The 18,649-nt window shown below is 42.6% G+C and overlaps 1 protein-coding gene across 1 annotated transcript in view; it reads right to left on the bottom strand.

Moving 5' to 3' along the window:
• Window positions 1-15,221: 15,221 nt before the first annotated feature.
• The window catches only part of tmtc2b (transmembrane O-mannosyltransferase targeting cadherins 2b), a 123,229-nt gene continuing 119,801 nt past the window's right edge, over window positions 15,222-18,649 (bottom strand). Inside the window, exon 13 of the mRNA XM_039809139.1 lies at window positions 15,222-17,636. Coding sequence (XP_039665073.1) covers window positions 17,457-17,636 — 180 coding nt within the window. The 3' untranslated portion in view covers window positions 15,222-17,456. The remainder of the gene's footprint in view (window positions 17,637-18,649) is intronic.

The following is an 18,649-nucleotide window of genomic DNA, read 5'->3' as shown; positions in this document are numbered from 1 at the left end:
GCCGCGATAGTAAGCAGTTAACCACCAGCTGCCTCGATTCCATTTTATACTCAGCATTAAGTGAATATCATTTTGCCAAATTTTAAACATCTTCTGATTGCTTCCAGAGCTCGTTTTTGCTCTTCCCACCAGAGTAGAATAACACGCCATATCCACTCACTTGATGAATGATATGATGAATGAAATGTTCTATTTGGTATAGGCTTCGCCCTCTAAGAGCTGTTGTTATTGGGTTTATCCCTTGCGCATGCGCAGTCGTGAAGTTATGTCCACAGTTACTGTATATTACAGCTGCGAGACCAGAGATCTACTCCCTATTTTTCTTCAGCGACAAGCAGTTTGAAGACTTTGAAGAACAGCGGTGTCCGCCTGTGTACCGACTGACGGACCGGCTACATCCTGCCGCCAGATCTTCACCCAAGCTGTGAGTCTGACCGCTCGCACCTGTGTGCTACCTAGGTGACCGCGGCGCAAAACAACATCGGTCTGCTGTCTCCACCATGACTGCTAAGCCTTTGGCTGTCCCCCGGAGTCATATCGACATCTGGCTTCACATGTCACAGCGGAACATCTGCCTGCACAGGTCACAACTCCCAGCCAATAGCAGACGTGTGCTATGGACGGTCCCATTTCCCCTGGTGGGTTGTTTGGATCACACCTAACCCTAACCCTAACTTCTGCTACTTGGGAGTGATTTGCTTGCAGCACTTGAGAAGCCCCATGGTGAGGAGCAGAGAGTAGCAGTGCTTTGCCTTTCTGAGAATATAGTTCCCAGTATGTATACGGTTAGAAGATGGCTGCGACTCATGTGACGTTAGTTGTACACGCTGTGACTATACAAATCACAACTAATAGTAAACAGGAACATGTTGGCGTTATTTTGTCACTAATTGGGAGCAGTAGGCTAGTTGGACCTGGTTACCTCCAGGATCTGGGCTAAGCAAGGATAGCGGTGGGGACGTCAGACAGAGTTACAACACGCATGGAAATGAGAAGGGTATGTACAGACTTAACTAACTCTGGGGGACACGGTGAATAAGCTTAAGTCCCAATAAGTCGGCGTGTTACCTTAAGTCACAAAATTACTAGCGGCCTTATTCATTCAGCAGGTTACGCTTGACGGCGGTCCGCATTCCAGCGCTGGTGTGTGGAGAAAGGCTCGGACAACACCTCATGCTTCTCGTGTTACCCTACCCTCAGACACTGCTGGATAATGAATTGGCTACGTTTTTAAAGTGTATGTTGTGGCCTTTTTCTGTTGTGCCACAAAGGACAGTGGAGAAAGATGGGTTTTGCGCATCCCTTAGTGAAGAGTTTGTTGAAGGGGATCAGACGACAAAAACCTGTTGTGCATTCTCCAGCACCTTGATGGGATTTAATCCCAGTGCTTCCCCTTTTGAGCCTCTGGCACAAATCTCTCTCAGAATGTTGTTCCTTATAACCTTGACGTCGGCTAGGAGAGTGAGTGATTTTAATGCGCGCTGTTGGTCTCAACGTCCTGCTTTTCTATTAGAGAGGACGGGAGCGCGGCTACTTTACAGCCAAATCCTTCATTTATGCAGAAAGTCCAAACAAACTATTTTCGTCCGAGAATTTCTTACCTTGAGGGTTTCTTCCTTCAACCTCATAATAGGGAAGTGGAATAAGCGTCTCACCTAGTCAGCCCAGTGCGAGCGTTATCTCAGTATGTGTTACGCACGGCAGACATCAGGCGGAGCAGTTGTTCGTTCACTATATAACACTCACGAAGCTCTTCCGAAACAGCGGCTGTCTCACCGGCTGTGTGAGGTTACCACCCACGCTTTTAGTGTAAAGGGAGCGGTATCCACTCCACGAGTGCGTTATCAGCACCCATGGCCCTCCTCAGAGGTATGACAGTGGCTGAAATTTGTGCAACGGCGTCACGGGCATCTCCGTGCCTTTTTTCATCCGCTTTCATTGCGCGATGTGTCTCTATGATTCACTCTGTCTTATCCGCACTTAACGACATGTGATGCGCTATTAGATCTGGTATGCCATGTCTCCATCCTCCTGCACCAGAGTGCCATGAGGAATGTGCTTTGCATTAGTTAATGATGATTTTAATTATGTGGCACCTTCAGAATCCATGCGGCAGGGCCTCACAACGTTAAGCAGCCCAGTCATGGAGATAGCCTATCAGGTTTTTAAGCAAACAATATAATTTTGTTACATAAAAAAAACCTGTACAGTGTGAGAAGGAAGATGAGCTAGTCTATGCTATGTGCTATGGATTTTGGTGTCACAGGTGGCATTGACTACATCAGCTTTGCCCTTAACCCAGTGGCAATAGCTCTTAGAGGGCGAAGGCTATACGAAATAGAACGATAGTTATGTATTGTAACTCCAGATTCTATGAGTATAGGCATAGCCCTCTAAGATCCAGAGTCATAAACTCCTTACAAAGAAATAGTTGAATTTGATATGAGGTATGTCAATTAGTTTGTTTTTTTTATTTCAGAGGATTAAAGGTATAGTGCGTAGTTTCTGCGGCCCCCATGAGGAATTCTAAGTAATGACAACAAAACTGTCGGTGTGTTCACATGATACAAGCCTTACGTGACCGCGTTTCAGACAGTTCTGATAAAACTGTTTGCAGCCATCTACTACATTGCATATATATGTCACAAACATGGGAGGGTGCTTACAAGGCATTTCCTGATCAGTCTTACACACTGCTGTAGATGAACAGCATCAACAGTCTAAATGGAGACTGTTCGTTTTCTCCACTGTCTGGTTTGATACACAACAGAAGCAGCTGTGCATGCTGTTTTGGGGATTTCTCCTCGCATGACGAAGGTCTGTGGCCTCGAGCTAGTTGCCTGGCTGTGGATGGCAGAGCCTGACACAATCAAAAGCATTAATTACAATCAGGCATGTAATGAGGCTATCGGCAATGTTTGAAAAAGAGCTGATTTGCAACTTTGGCTTAGGAGGAAAAAAAGGGAATTTTTGACAGGAGACACATTTGCGTGTGAGTGGAGAGACTCGTGTGTGTGAGGCTGCATTTAGGTTGCTGAAACAGATGAAAAACACAGACGCGTCTTGGCAAACAATGAATCGCAATGTGGTCGCTTCTGTTAATTATTCTAACAGTACTGAATGTATTTCAGTCAGACAAACACTTCATCATTGCAACAAAATCAAAACTTAGGCCGCTATTTTACTTCATCAGCTAGAATTTTTAGCGTTAAATGGTTTGGGCATGCTGATACCTCTGAGGGGCCAGATCCAAAGGCATTATCAAGAGTCTGTCATATGAGCTGAGTCCACAAGAAAAAATGTTGATTGTAAAAACGAATGCACAAGAGATTGATTTCAGCTTTAAAAGCAATAAATAGCATAGCTGCGTAGCATTTCCTCAGATGCCTTAATAACCTTTCAATGCTTTAAACGAACGGATTAGTGTTCTCAGCGTATACTCTAATTTTACATTTGAAAAAGTATCAAAATGGGGAAACATACTTTCTTTATCAGAATAAACAGCCCCCAGCATTCTTCTTGAGCTCATTCAGGCCCACTGGTAGATGTCCAAACCGCAGCTTTGAGAGATTTTCCGTTGGAATTCATATCAGACCTGTCAGTGGGCCTCTAGGCTGGAACCCTGGTGCTGAGCGTCCTGATGCCTATTTGCAAATTACCTCCTTCACCAGAGTCAAGGGTAGAATAACACACAGCAGCCTGCTGTCTGTCCAAGACCCAGCTACCTGGGTCAGCTACCGCGGGGAGAAGAGATATGGAGCAGCACCGAGGGGGGCTGGGAGGTGTCAAACCTGGCTAACCAAACCCTACTGATACGAGACCTGTTGCTCCTTCCACGCTCACCCACTGGTGTCCCATTTCTGTTATTATGGGAGTTGTTTTTAAAGGAAGTGTCCAGAGCTGTTAGCAGCAGACTTTTTACTGGTTTTTGACATGAGGGTATAATAAAGCAGACTGGGGTAGACTTGAGCATGGTATTCGTGTTCTAGATCTGCATGATGGATGGTGGCAGTGGCTGAGTGGGACAGGTTGCCTGCTCTAATGGGTCTCTGAGGAACTTAATCAGCCATTCCCGCAGTGCAAGGATAAATTACAAGCTGGACAAGTGTGCTGTAGGGGGTGGTCCGCCCAAGAAAGAGCCGACTGATGGCACTCAAAATATAGCAAAAAGATCCCTTTAGCAAGATAATGAGCCTCATTGTGAGCGAAGTCTGACAAACTGAGACACTCTTGAAATACATCTATGTGTGTGAACCAATCTGTGTGCATTCACAAGGCATCTAAATCTGTGGTGAAGGATAGCGTAGGTGTGTCGGTTCTTGTTCGAACCACATACTTAGGTTCTAGACAGCTTGCACAGCAAATATGTAAGGAGCTCCGCTGCAGTATTCTCATGTTCAGTGGAAACTGGCATGGGCGCAAATACATAAACTGATAAGAGCTCTCAGTATAAATATCTACTTAACACAGTGAAGTATTTTTAAACAGCCAGACATACTGCCATCCAGGTTTCTGATATACGTACATGCTCTTATGTAGTGAGATTAGTACATTAACATGATTAGAAATAAGAGCATGGCTGTGGCTACTTGAAATACATGGCAGCAGCTGCCAAGAATGTATTGATGAGGTGTTTGGAAATGATTCTATAGCGAATAAGGGTAGGATTCATGAACTCATAGCAGTATATAGCAGTATAAGTTGAGAAACTGAGAAAACAAGATACATGGTGTACTTTAAAGTTGAAATATAGTCAAAACTAGAGGATACTGTATAGATATTACATACTTTCTACTTTTAACTGAAGTAAAATATGCAACCAAAAAAAACAATGTTGTAAAAATGTCAAACTCAAGCTGTGTTCAAGAAATCACAGAAGCTCCTGGAGAAAAACTGCAAATTGCAATCTATCTGTAAACAGTAATTATTGTAAATACAAACACTTGGGATGACAGTTTTCAGTTTAATTTGCTGTTGGCTATTGATATACGGTATGTGAGTATTTCCCTGCGGTTTAAAGGAATATTTCACCGCTGGAAAGCTGAATATATCTTTAAATTGGGTCACTTATGTAGTAGAAATGTGAAAAGAAAATTGAAATTGGTGCCTTCTAGGCCGAGAAAAGCCAGAAAATGTGTTTTGGTCTTATATGGATGAAAAACACCAAATCCCAGAATGCACCTGCTTCGTTGCTTTGAGTCCACTCCCAAGCCACGCCTACCGCTTGACAGACCGACAGAGGCATTCAACTCAACTCAAGCGTGTTTTATTGTCATTTCAACCATATACACGAAACGTTTCATCGTGACTCAAGTGGTGTTACACATTTAACATATATAAAAACGAAATTATATAAAAACGACATACGAAACAGGCTACATTTAGTACACACACTTTATAGGCTCCGTAAAGTTCAGCTAACGCATACTAGCATTAGCGCTTGGTGGGCTGTAAACACTGAGCATAAACACAGCCGTGAATTAGTGTGTAATGTAGAATGGTCGGCATTTAACAGTCACAAACTCCACCAGCAGTTAGCAGTTAAATGGATACAAATCACCACATTTCTGCGCCACCGGGTTAACATTAACACAGCCCACCTCTTTTACCTGGCGACAGAGCATCTCTAGCTCGGAGGGCTAGCAGGCCTGGTAGCTGGACAGTCCGGTACACTATTCAGGCATGTTTCCACAACAAAAACACAAAGTCTCTGAACTCACGTTGGGAGTGTCGTTGAAGTTGGATGTAGTCCAGTTTGTGGTCTAAATGAGCGGACACTTGCAAGCAGGATCCGTAAAGTTCAGCTAACGCATACTAGCATTGGTGTAGCTAAACACGGAGTATAAACACAGGCGTGAATTAGCGTGGAATGTCGAATGGTCGGCATTTAACAGTCACAAGCTCCATCAGCAGTTAGCAGTAGCTAGTTGGATTTTATTTCTACACCAGTCCACCTCCACGGGCCGGCGAGAGCAGCCTGGTAGCTGGATAGTCCCGGTTCCGGTACACTGTTGTTCAGGCATGTTTCCACAACAACAAAAACACAGCAGTCACTGAACTCACGTTGGGAAGGAGAATGTAGTCCAGCTTGTTGTTTAATGAGCAGACACTTGCAAGCAGGATGGCTGGGACAGGTGGACAGCTAGCGTTAGCTTTCCACCTAGCCGATGAGGATGTCCCCTAGCCGGCTAGCGGCATTGAGCGACACCGCTGGTCTCCGCGCGGTACGCGAGCTCACGTTTGGTGCCCGGTATTGCGTCTGTAATAACGCGTTCCTCCATATTCTCTCCGATCTCTACCGATGTATCCCGGTGGTACACACATCCGGTAGTTTGAATGCAGATAATTGTTGTAAATGTTTTCTGCTGAAAACCGAAAGCCTGTTTAGCGAAGATTCAAGATGGCTGACAGTCGTTTTCATTCGGAATACCTCGGCCAGACTCGGCAGTCCAACCCCCTGTGGGCGTGTTGAAAACATACGGAAGTAGATCCTACTACTGGCTGTAGTCCTTTGCCTCTGGCCCAAAAATCTTCCAATGACGCAAAAATCGTCATTTTACGTCATCGGAAGATTTTTTCCAGGCCCCAAATGCAGAAATCTCTCGTCTCAGGGGGACATGAGGGAGGGAGGCACGGTCATTCAGAAATACTATCGGGTTTCTACTGATACAAAGCTGAATGCTAAATCGGTGAAGTATCCCTTTAAGTGTTTTGATACTTTCACAGTATTTATAATGCACCTCGACTTGCTTTAAAATTAATAAAAAAAACATGGAACTCTCACTTTTTACAACATGGGACCTTTAATGTCAATGTGCTCTCCAGTCCTCCACCAGCCTAGACATCAGGTTGAATGAGGAGATCATTTCCAAATAAGATATAATAAAGCTCTTCTGCAAATTCTAGACTTATTGATTTCAGTCATTCTTCCTTCATGTTGGCTTCTCCTGATGACGAAACTGATGGTCATTGTGCTTATTTTGTAATGGTTGGTCTCTGATCCATCAGGGCTAGAAGTTTATATAAATTGTGTAACTGAGAGATGAAAGATGAGCAGAGCAGTGCAGTATGTGTTTTTGGGGAGGGGGTCACTGTATACTCCATCAAAATGGCCACAGCACCGGACAGATGGGAAACCTGCCCAGATGTAGAGGCTCTGCAGTTGCGTCATAAATCTCCTGGCAAATGGTGCCACAATGGAAGTTCTGATGAAAAATTTGCTGTGTCCAAAAAAAAGTCTGACAAGCAGATTAGTTGGGGACACTGATGTGATTCTGATGTTCCTCTACCGCAGCCTGAATTATACAATATGTCCCTACCATTACTTTCCACTGCAGTATTTCAATGGCTGTTTCCAGTCACGTCTCTATGTAATCCTATGGTGCTGACACACTTCCCTCACCCTTGGACCACACCATTTTAGACTTTGTATTTATCTTATTGCATGCTGAGAGAGCAGCCTGACAACGTGTGTGTGGTTTAATTCAGTTTTGTCAGAAACACTTACATCATATGGCAAATGACATGACCATCCAATCTGACTTGGCGGTAGACTTCTCCTCTTGGGAAGACTCCCTGCTGCAGCAACACAGCAGAACAATGTGAAAACATGATAAATAACATGCAAATATACACCCAGTGGGTATAATTTAATTGTTAGCACCATCCAAGGTGCATACAAAGAGTGGTGCTAAAGCAGGTGGAGGCTGGAGTGTGGAGCCTCTGGCAGCAGCAGCTACAGTAAGTAAGAAACACATCTACATTCAGATTGGATGGGAGTGTGAAGACCTCAGAAAGCCCCCAAATCACTGCAATGAAACGTGATGGTTGAGACTGTGGCAGACCAGCTGAAGTAAGTTCCTGACAAAACAGGGGAAGTGGGTCCCAACCCCCACATTGGGATATATTTGATATGTGATGAAATCTGATTATTTCCCTGTCAAATCAGCTTACTACACATGTCAAAGTCCTTTGATGAAACCAAGCTGTACATTTAGATATGCAATCTGTTCACCGGCATTGTGGCTCATCCAGTTGAGGACCTCCGTTACGGCTGTCAGTCTGTGTTAAATCACTTGGAATCACCTCTCCGTAGGTCAAATTAATAATTCTTCTCTATCGTTCTTTTGCATGACATTGATCTTCTGGCAGCTGCAAGTACTGCCCAAAAGAGCTCTGAGCCCACAATGGATCGCACAAAACTCACCTATAAATAGTGTCCCATCGAGTCCTTCACCCCTAAGCATGCGTGCTGTTCATGTGATGGTCTGAGTGGAAATCCAGCTGTCTGGAGAGGAGCCTGTTGTTTTGACAGTATGCTGCTGGATCTCCACATCTTGTCTCTGTCTCTGGAACTAATCAATCCTGACGCAGTGATACGCACAGGCCGCACCTGCGTCCTCTCCGGCTACCACACACACACATATGGCATGTGCACACACCCGTGCACGTAATTCTACACGCACATCTGTGTTCCAGCGCAGAGAACACTGCAGTATTGCTTCTTCACATCAGTGAGGGCAGAAGGAAGACAAAGTACATTCTGTCCTTGTAGACGTAAAAAGTTTGAGAGCCATTTCCTGAGATGTGTAAGTCCCAGCTGCCAGAAAAAAAACAGACAAAACGGTGTGTTCAGAGGGTCTCAAGGGTTTGGCTGTTAATATCGCTGTGTAAATCCTCAAGGGTGGCCATTTTGAGGAGATGGGGATCTGGGTTGTGTCTCGGACTCCTTTTTTCATGCTAACATTGTACACCTGGACAAGCACACATGACCGCCTATACAAGATCACACACACACACATACACACGACTGTGGTAGCTGGTACGTGGAAATAAAGTCCAAACAGGGAAATAGAAATAGAACAAATATTAGTCAGAGCCCATACTGGGTTTTAGAGGATTCCTACATGTCTGTACTGACATTTGGGTGAGGACTGGCACTGAACCGTTAAATTTGAGTTCTGGGAATCATAATGCATCAGCAACTTCAGTTTCAAACCAAACACAATCTACTCTTGTCAGTAGGCTGGTGTGAAGGATACAAATCAAATATAGAGTGAGGTAGTGTTGAAGAGAAGATTTATGGCATGGATGACAGGGAACCACCCAATGTGTTCATTTCCTGTGGTGTGCCAGAGCTTTCTCTCTCTCTCTCTCTCTCTCTCTCTCTCTCTCGCTCTCTCTCTCTCTCTCTCCACACACGCACACACACACACATGCACGCACACTAATTTCAATGATCATATCAAAAACTCATTACAGTCGGATGTTGTTACACTGCATGGAAAGCAACGCATTTAACAGTGTCATTTTGATGAATGTGTTGTCATTTTACTGGACTAAACTTAATGTGGCTAGGATTCATGAGCAGGGGTTTGGACTGTGTTAACCTTTTACAGTTTTTTTCAATTGCTTAAGCACAATTTTGAAAACAGGGACCGTCTTTTTCAAAACACTACACACAATCAGCACAACCACACACCCAATTAGCAGAACACCTCACACCCTTTGCAAAATGAAACACTCTTGCAAAAAAAAAAACTAATTTATAAAAACCACATTTTGTTACCATATGAAACACACACGTTTCATTTGACTTAATTATGTTTGAACCAGATACACACTGCTGTTGCTAACCTAAAACACTTTTAGCAGTTCTACTTCTCAGTGATTAGAGTACTGTAAGTGACTTCACTTACAGTACTCAGAGAAAGTGCAAATATACAATAAGTTCACCAAACACTACACAAAACTAATGCTGCAGACTGAGGAAAACATAATTTATTTCTCTCCATATACCCAAATCAGTCAACATGGAGAATCACAACAAAACATGTCCCAGTTTTCATGCTACTACAGTAGTGTGCATAACACTGTTAGCTCAACAAAAAACAGACAAACATAAAGATATCCTCATTGGCAAGAAAACCGTCTTGAATGTCGAATCCATCCTTGCACAGCTGCGGCGTCGACTTGGTCACAGGCGTCCTCCATGGCCTCAATGAGGGGTACCTGAGCCTGGGGCCGGAGATCGTAAACCCTTGCGTGAATATGGGCCCCCCTTCCTCCTTGTTGTTCTCGACCCTCAATCCTCAAATGTCACAGGGAGGGGTATCAAAAGTGCTGATATGGTGCATACAATAAGCAGCTGATTACTGTAACTGTAGACAGATTTTCTTTTACCTGTTTCCTTGTCGAAATGTCCTTATGACAGATGCCGCTGTATATCTACTAAGATTTGGCTGAACTCTTAGTCCAGCCTCCCTCAGCATCAATCTGTGGTTCACAACATGGTCCACTAGTGTTGCGTGACTTTCATTTGATAAATTTGGTCCTCTTCTTCTTTGAGCATATTCTCCGGCTTCAGATCTTCCTCTACCTCCATCTCGGCCTCTACCTCTGGCTGGGCCTCTTCCTCTTCCTCTACCTCCTTCTCCTCCTCTGTGGATTCCCCCTCTCACTCTTTCTTCTTCTTTTGACTCCTTCTATTTTGGTTGAAGGCAGGTGAACTTACCTTCTGCTTTTTATATAGCGCTTAAACCTGATTGGTGTGTCTACAATTAAGCAATCATGTGTTTTCATACCTGGTGGCTGTGTTTAACCAATTGGTTCATGGGTGTGTTCATTTGAAAGCTTTTGCTTTGAAATTGCAGGGAAATGACATCATGATACATTTCTGTGTCAAATGCATACAAGTGTGTTTAGCGTTTTGCAAATCACTGTGTGTGATGTTTTGCAAAAAGTGTGAAGCTGACAATGTGCTTACAGTTGTGCAAATCTAGGCCAGTGCTTTGCTCCTTGAGTGTAAGGTTTTGCTAATTGTGGGAACGTTTTAATTTTAGTGTGTAAGCAATTGTAAAAAACTGTATTACAACAACTCTTTACTGCTATAATGTATGCATATATCCGTATAAAATTAAGTTTCCCAAAGTATGTGAGGAGAATATACATTTCATGTGTTGCCACATTTTACTGCTGTGGGATTTAATGTGGCACAGGGAGAGGGAAAATCAACATAACTTTTATGTTCATGGAATCATGGAACTTAAAGGAATACGCCACCGTTTGTCTCCTCTATATTTATATAGGTGGGCAAATGCATTTTTGTCTCACTGCATGCATTGTCTTGAAGTAGGCTACAGCCGAAGCACTGCTACTCGGGCACAGAGATATCGGCAGCCCGCGGGGATCTGCGGCCAGCGCAAAGTCACTGTTTCTGAGTTATTGGACAACCAAATGCCGCTGCCCTGACTGGGCTCCGCGGCAGGCAGCCCGCGGGGCTCTGCAGCTGGCGCAAAGTCATTGTTTCTGGGTTACTGGACAGGCAGAGGCCCGCCGAGCCCCGCGGAGCTCAGTCAGGGCAGCGGCATTTGGTTGTCCAGCAACCCAGAAACAGTGATTTTGCACTGGCCGCAGAGCCCTGCGGGCTGCCGATATCGTTGTGCCCGAGTAGCAGTGCTTCGGCTGTAACCTATTTCCACCCAATATAGTCCCAAGTCAATATCTGCCTAGGAAATCGTCTAGTCTTAATCTGCATTGCTATTTTTACTCGTTGTGAATACGCAGGCCACAAGAAGTAATTAGGTTTTGTTTTTGTTGTTGTTGGGGTCTCTTTTACTCACGACATGCTAACGGCAACAAAGGATTCCATTCATTACTCTAAGCTAAGCTAGCGGCGGCGGCGCCGGACTAAGACAATGCATGCACTGAGACAAAAATGCGTTTGCCCACCTATATAAATATAGGGGAGACAGTGAATAACCCTATTTCAACAAACGGTGGTGTATTCCTTTAAACGTTGCACTGCACCTAAGGTAACACACTGTCCCATCATTGGTCATATTGATTGTCGATTGTCGACTGTTGTCGATTGTCGATTGTTGACTGTCATGTTGATTAGGTTGTTCACTTTCCGCAATGTAAAATGAGGCAAATTCACAAATAAACAAGACAGAATTCTATGAAGCTGTAGTTAATACAATGGTGCTTTAAGTTTAATGCTAACTTTAGCATGCTAACATGCTCACAATGACAAAGCTATGCTAATGCTAAGCAGTTACAATGTTTAGCACGTTCAAGGTTGAGCATGCTAGCACTTGCTAAATAGCATAAATTACTTGTCCCTGTAATATTATTGCTTTCATTCACAACAAAGCCATGTCCTTTTCCCTGAAATGCTACTACGTCTTGAGGTGGGAAATTGGTAGTAGAGATTTCTCTAAATATCAGGAAATGTTCCTAAACATTTCAGTGATACACTGAATGTGTGAAATGGGCTCATGATTCATCCTCTGGGCACAATAGATACCTGTAGCAAATGTTATAACGGCCATCCATCCAATAGCTGTTGAGATCAATCTGAAACAAAGTTGTGGACAGATCTGCTTTTTAGCGACGCTAACCTAATTTGCTGAATTAGCCACTGTGTGTTGAGGTCAGGGCATGAAAATGATCTGACTAAATCCGTCAAGAAAATTATTACGCACATAGAAATTACTTCACATTACATCTTATTTTGATAGTGGTATGAGAGGCTGACCCAATAACGACCACATGTGGGTTTTTTTTACACAATAAAATATTGTATGGCTTACATCACAGTGTATTTACCTACAATATACTGAGAAATCTGACACAAGCATACCTTGTGAACATCGCCATGTTCTAATGAGCACTCTGTATTTAAAAGACGTAGCATCTGTTACACTGGGCTACAGATATCGCATAGCAACAACATAAAACTAACAAAAGAAAATTTCCTTTCAGCACATCATAACACTTCAATAATATAAAGCAGGGTATCATCTTTTTTATTTTTATTAAAGATTATTTTTTGGGGCATTTTCAGCCTTTATTTTTGACAGGACAGCTGAAGAAATAAAAGTGGAGATAGAGGGGGAATGACATGCAGCACAGGGCTGCAGGTCGGAGTCAAACCCGGGGCCGCTGCATCGAGTAGTGAACCTCTATATATGGGCGCCCGCTCTACCAACTGAGCTATCCAGGCGCCCAAAGCAGAATATCATCTTAATGCTTCTTTTATCAAGTAATAACAGCGGATATTGGGTCCAGAGGAGAAGACTTTTCAGCATCACGCACAGCCCTCCACCTTACAGAAGCTGCGAAGTGCTGTGAGCGGCCAGGCTTAGGCACTTCAAAGTGTTGATAGTTCATCAGCACATACCACAGAATATTTGCTTGATAACCGCAGGCAGATTTGTCAGATCAGAGCATGATAAAGCAAATTCCTTTATCCAAGCTTGAACTCTTCGAGATGCAAGAGGCAAATTTAGGGTTTATCAAATACCATGAGAGAAATGTGAATATTTTGATATAGGAACAGGAAATCAAGTTGCACGAGATGTGGCTGTCTCCAGGGGAAGAACGTATTTTGTGTCTCTAAAGAAATGTACCTCGCACAATGAAATATAAACTCAAACCAGTACAATATCTCTTAGGGTATGAGGACGTCACTTCACATCAGTTTGTAATTCTTGAGATGATTTAATTCACAGGCTGCACATAATGATGGTGTCAATGGCAAATGGACCCTTGTGTGTACATTTATTCTTTTGAGCTGCTGTAGCACAGGAATATCCCCAGTGTGGGATTAATAAAGTCTATCTTATCTTATCTTGATTTATCGCTACCACTCTAATTTAAGCTCTGTATAGTACTAATACAAAATTACAAAATGATATGCTTGCATAAACACTCACAAGTGTTGAAAGGTTTGAAGGCAAATGAGGACAAACCAGAGCCCTGAAATATCAATGTTTGTTTAAAGGCCACAGACACCGAAATTCAAATAAACTCATAAGCTCAACATGTATATGCTTAGTTCAATTTAGGACAGTTCACATGAGTGTTATAGCTCCAATTACATATTATAGCTAGACTTGTGCAGAGACAATTTGAACAGTATGTGGAGTGGGTGCATGGACCTAATTATGGTCCATTTACTGTATTTTAAAAATACCATGTCTGTGAAACTGCTGAAAGGCTAACACCCCTCTATATTTCACCTGTACCCACACGTGATCCTTGTGCTACTAGAGGAAAAGTCAGGGGATCACCAAAGCCATGGTATATCGTCTGGAAACCATGAATGCCTACAAAGGTTTGTGCCAATCCATATCGTAGAGATTTCACAGGTTAAGTGAAGACTTTAACTTGCTGGTGGCACTAGAGGAAAAGTCAGGGAATCACTAAAGTTCTTACAATTTATCCTCTGGGGACCACAAATGTCTGTACTAAGTTTTATAAAATCCTCCAATAGCTGCTGAGATATTACAGTCTGGACCAAGGTAGTGGACCGAACGACATTACTATCCCTTGAGCCATGCAATGCTTTTAAAGCAGGGCAATGACCTGAACTGGCTCGCAAAACTTAAACCCTCTGCCACTGCTGCAACTATCATGTGCAATGTCGTATCATTTCAAAGTCAGCAAGTCAAAGTCAAAGTCTATTCAACATCATATGGGAAGAAACCCAAATGCCTCCTGAGGCCTACAGCTAGAAATGAAAGCCCATTGCCTTCGTAGCGTGACTCAACACCCAACACCAGCAAGCTTTACTAATTCATTATTTGTCAAGATAAGTGAGGCACACCTGTGTTATGAGAAGAAGATTCAAACTGGACCAGACTGCGCAGGCAGCCTCTGAGCATTCCAGTCCAATAAGGAAAGCTGGGCACCATGGTGAGCTCCGATCATGGGAGCAGACCTTCCATGTAGACATGTGAGAAACATCACAAGGCAGGCTGCTTCGTTCTCAGGGAAGGGCTTGTCAGCGGGGTCTGAATTGTGGAGGCGGTTGTAAGTGAAACACACCAGCCACATGTAGACACTGTGCTACCCTTACCATATGGGATTATTTACATGTCTTCTTTGTTGTTCAAAGATGAAAGCAGAGGAGATCCATTTGAGTTGATTTTATGACACATTCTAGCAAATTTGCAGGGGCGGGGGGAACTTTAAATGCTCTGTAAAACCTGTTCCACAGCATGCAAGACCACCCCATTAAGTCTGCTCTCCCACATGAATATAAAGGAAATCTGACTTAGGACTGTAGACATTGCTACAGAGTGTGAAGGGAATGTGTTTTTGAATGGCGAAGAATGTTAAAAATTCATATGAAATCCATAAATTAGTCTGAAATGTAACCTAGTGTACATCTGTTTAAAAAAAAAAAAAAGTCTGCACAGGAACCAAAACAAAAGCAGAACACCATAAATTTATTGTGGAAAAAGCAACATTGGGAAGAAAAAAAAAAAAAAAGGTCTATTCTGGCACATTGTTCATCGTTATATTACAAAAAGGAGAAAAAGGCTACAAATCTCGATAATTTATACAAATACGACAACGTTCAAAAATAAATCTTTAATTTAGTAAACGCTCTGTGAACAAGTTTCTGCAATAACCCACCGCTTGAGATCCCTGAGCAGAGACACAGAGTGAAAACCGTTTTTTTTTTTTTTTTTTTTTTTATCTTCACTCGAGCAATAACAATAATCTGTGTTTCTTCATGAACACTTTGTATACACAGGAGAACTTAGCAAGCGCTTTACGGGCTGTGTGTCAGGTGAATTGTGATTATCTTACTCAACATATCACTAGTGACCATCACAGTCAAAAACAGAACAGTGTTAAAAACATTGTGACTGCAACAAGTGACATACTGTATATATTCAACGTTTTTATCCTCCATTGTAGGTGCTTACCAATAATGAGCCACTCAACTGCATTTGGAGATTTTTTTCTCAGCAATGACCACAAACGTGTACATCACATTCCTTCATTTCACAAGTAAAAACACAGTTCCAGCTGGTTCTGTTGCTAAGGTAACACAAAGCAATAACTTACGATGTATAAACTAAGGATGCAGACAGTTCAGGAGGTTTGTGGCCAATAACAAACGATCACAAACACTGTACATATTCTTACTTCCCGCAAGGTGCCGTTTCACTTACTGTATGCTGACAACAACAACAACAACAACAAAAAACACATAGATGTTAATTACTCAGAATATATACAAAATGAGACCTTAAGAGTGAGTTTTGACAATATGGGAAATATTTCATGTAACAAACCAAACTCGCTCAGTATCTGAGCTTCCACTTTAAGTCTGGCTACTTTTTTGCTGCAAGATTTTCTGTATACTATACACAACGTAGGTATATATTAGGATTCATTTATACAAAACACAAAGAAATTAAGTTTTATTCCAACAAAAACATAGGCATTAAAACATTTCCCTCAGACGATGTCCGTGTAATTGTTCTGTGATGAAATGGCGTGCATCGGCATAGCTTTCGTATTTGGTTAGAAGAACTCTTTCATCGGTTTCAGCTCCGCACGCTTGTTTCGTAAAAGCTTCAGGCGTGTGGGGAAACGTGCACCCAAAAACTACTGTACCTGCTATCTTGTTATTTCCATTCATAGCTTCTTACTGTTTGCCGACAAACAAGTTTGTAAGCAACCATGGTGACTTTGCTTCCTTGCCAGTGCTGAATAAAAAAGCAGTAGTGGTATAAATGCCACACACTGCTAGAGAAGATTCCTACCTTTTATTATAAAGGCATTACAAAGTCTCACTTCCTTTGCTTTTCAGATTTCTTTTGTCAAAACATACTGTATTTGACAAAGTCCAGCCTTCGTGGAGCTTTTAGAGGCTATTGTTGTGCTGTTATGGCTACCAAATTAAATTCCCTTTTTCAAGTTTTCACCAAATATCAGGACTGTCACAAATGGTTTGCAGTGATGGTGCTAATTTTTCCTATCTTCATAATGTGATTATGTGTGTAATCTTATGTGTGTGACCAGTTGAGGACGTGAATGGAGTTTTTTTTTATGATTTTAACTTAATTTGGTGATTTTAGATGGCATCCAGTCCTTCATGTTGCCTTTTTTCGTCATTATCAAGATGGAACATCAGATCAAACCAAGAACTTTAATAAATGGTGATGGAAAATACCCTCAGTGCAATGCTCTGAGATTCTTTTCTCTCTTCATCTCACACTGCTTGGGGACAAATTTCACCCCTTTCAACTGCAATTGCTTATTTAAAAAAAAAAAAAAAACCTAATTCATCACAAATGCTGAAGGATGTACCTATGGTCTCACTTCAAGTTCAAGTGCTCTAGTTATAAAAGAAATAAAAAGAAAACAAACAAACATGTGGTTCCTGTGAGAGTTCTAAAGAGTCCAAATACCACGCAGCGCCTGCCAAACTGTGAGCAATGCTTCTCAGAAAGCTTCTGGCCTGAGGTGTATGCAGAGCTCAGGGAGTTATTAGGCGGGCTGTGCAGCACAGTCATGGCCTCTCTGAGCAAACATCCTCCCTGAGTTTCTCCCATCTTTCCTGGATGAGAAGAGAAAAAGAGGAGCGTGTATGCCGTCCTTTTCCCCCAGGTCTGGCGTACAGATGGCAGGTATAGGTGGGCAGGGTGAGCTCAGGGGCTGCTGGTCCTCAGGCCCTGTTTCTCCATTATGTTCCACAGCTTACGCAAGTTGGACTGGGTGATGGTGTCATCCGGTTTCAGTTGAAGTGCTCGGAGGTAATTGGCTTCAGCTTCTTGCAGCTTCCCGTTGAGGTGGAGGATGGCCCCCAGGTTCATCAAGGCGGCAGGATACTGAAACCAAAAAAATAAAAAAAAAGTAAAAAAAAGCCTTAGTCATTTTAGGACGAGATTAGTTTCATAAGTACACCTCAGGGTAGCTTAAAAGTTTGGGCCAAAGATACACGGTCATTTCTTTTCAAGAATAGCAACACAGGACTCATACCCTGTTACTGAGACATAGGTGCAGTTCCTGTAAACACAGTGAGTCTGCTGTGAAGACATAGGAAGAGTGAGCTGACTGTTATTTGCTCACCACTAATGGTGAATGAATTGTTTTGATGAATAGTTTTGATGAAAAATTTAGATTTTACAACATCAGAGGCCATGAGTGGATACGATGATTAATGCAAATGGGATCTAACTATTCACACTTTGAGGGTATACATAATTTAACAGGGAATTGAATTTGACCAGAAATGACATCACTGAGCCACATCCAATGGATTGTTGACAGGCAAACTTTGAATTAAAATAAAATATGAATCTTATTACAAAACCAAGGAAAGATGTCATAGTTTGATGACCACGCGAATTTAAAGAATAAACGGTTATTTTGCCCTTTTAAATAAAAGAAACTATGGTCATCTTGTGAAGCTATACAGCAGACCATAAAACCTTATTGGTTCCTGTTTGTCAGATCACACAGACTGCGGTGCAGTGTTTGGAGTTTGGTAACCATGCTGCTTTGCGTGTCCCCGTGTCTTGTCTGTGGCCACAGATGTCAGAGGGAGCAACCACCACTTTGGAGTTGAGTCTAGATGAATGGAACTGTAAATTCCTGCTGGTGCCAGGGGGCAGTGCGACGGGGCGGGTGAGTCATGAGGACATAAGTACAGGAAAAGTGTCCAAGCTGCAATCACGGTGAAGACCGTGAAGTATCCAGGCCAAGGGAGGGAACACATCTGATCTCCATTTCAGTTAGACGTGTGGAAAAGATGTCTAATCCTGTAGCGAAGCTACTGTTTTACTGCTTGAGACTATTGTAATTTCTGTAATTGCCATTCCTAGGAAACAAGGAATGTTCC

Source organism: Perca fluviatilis, chromosome 8 (assembly GCF_010015445.1).
Source record: "Perca fluviatilis chromosome 8, GENO_Pfluv_1.0, whole genome shotgun sequence".
Classification (NCBI taxonomy): domain Eukaryota; kingdom Metazoa; phylum Chordata; class Actinopteri; order Perciformes; family Percidae; genus Perca; species Perca fluviatilis.
The sequence above is the reverse complement of the archived record's forward strand: the minus strand, read 5'-3'. Positions and strand labels throughout refer to the sequence as shown.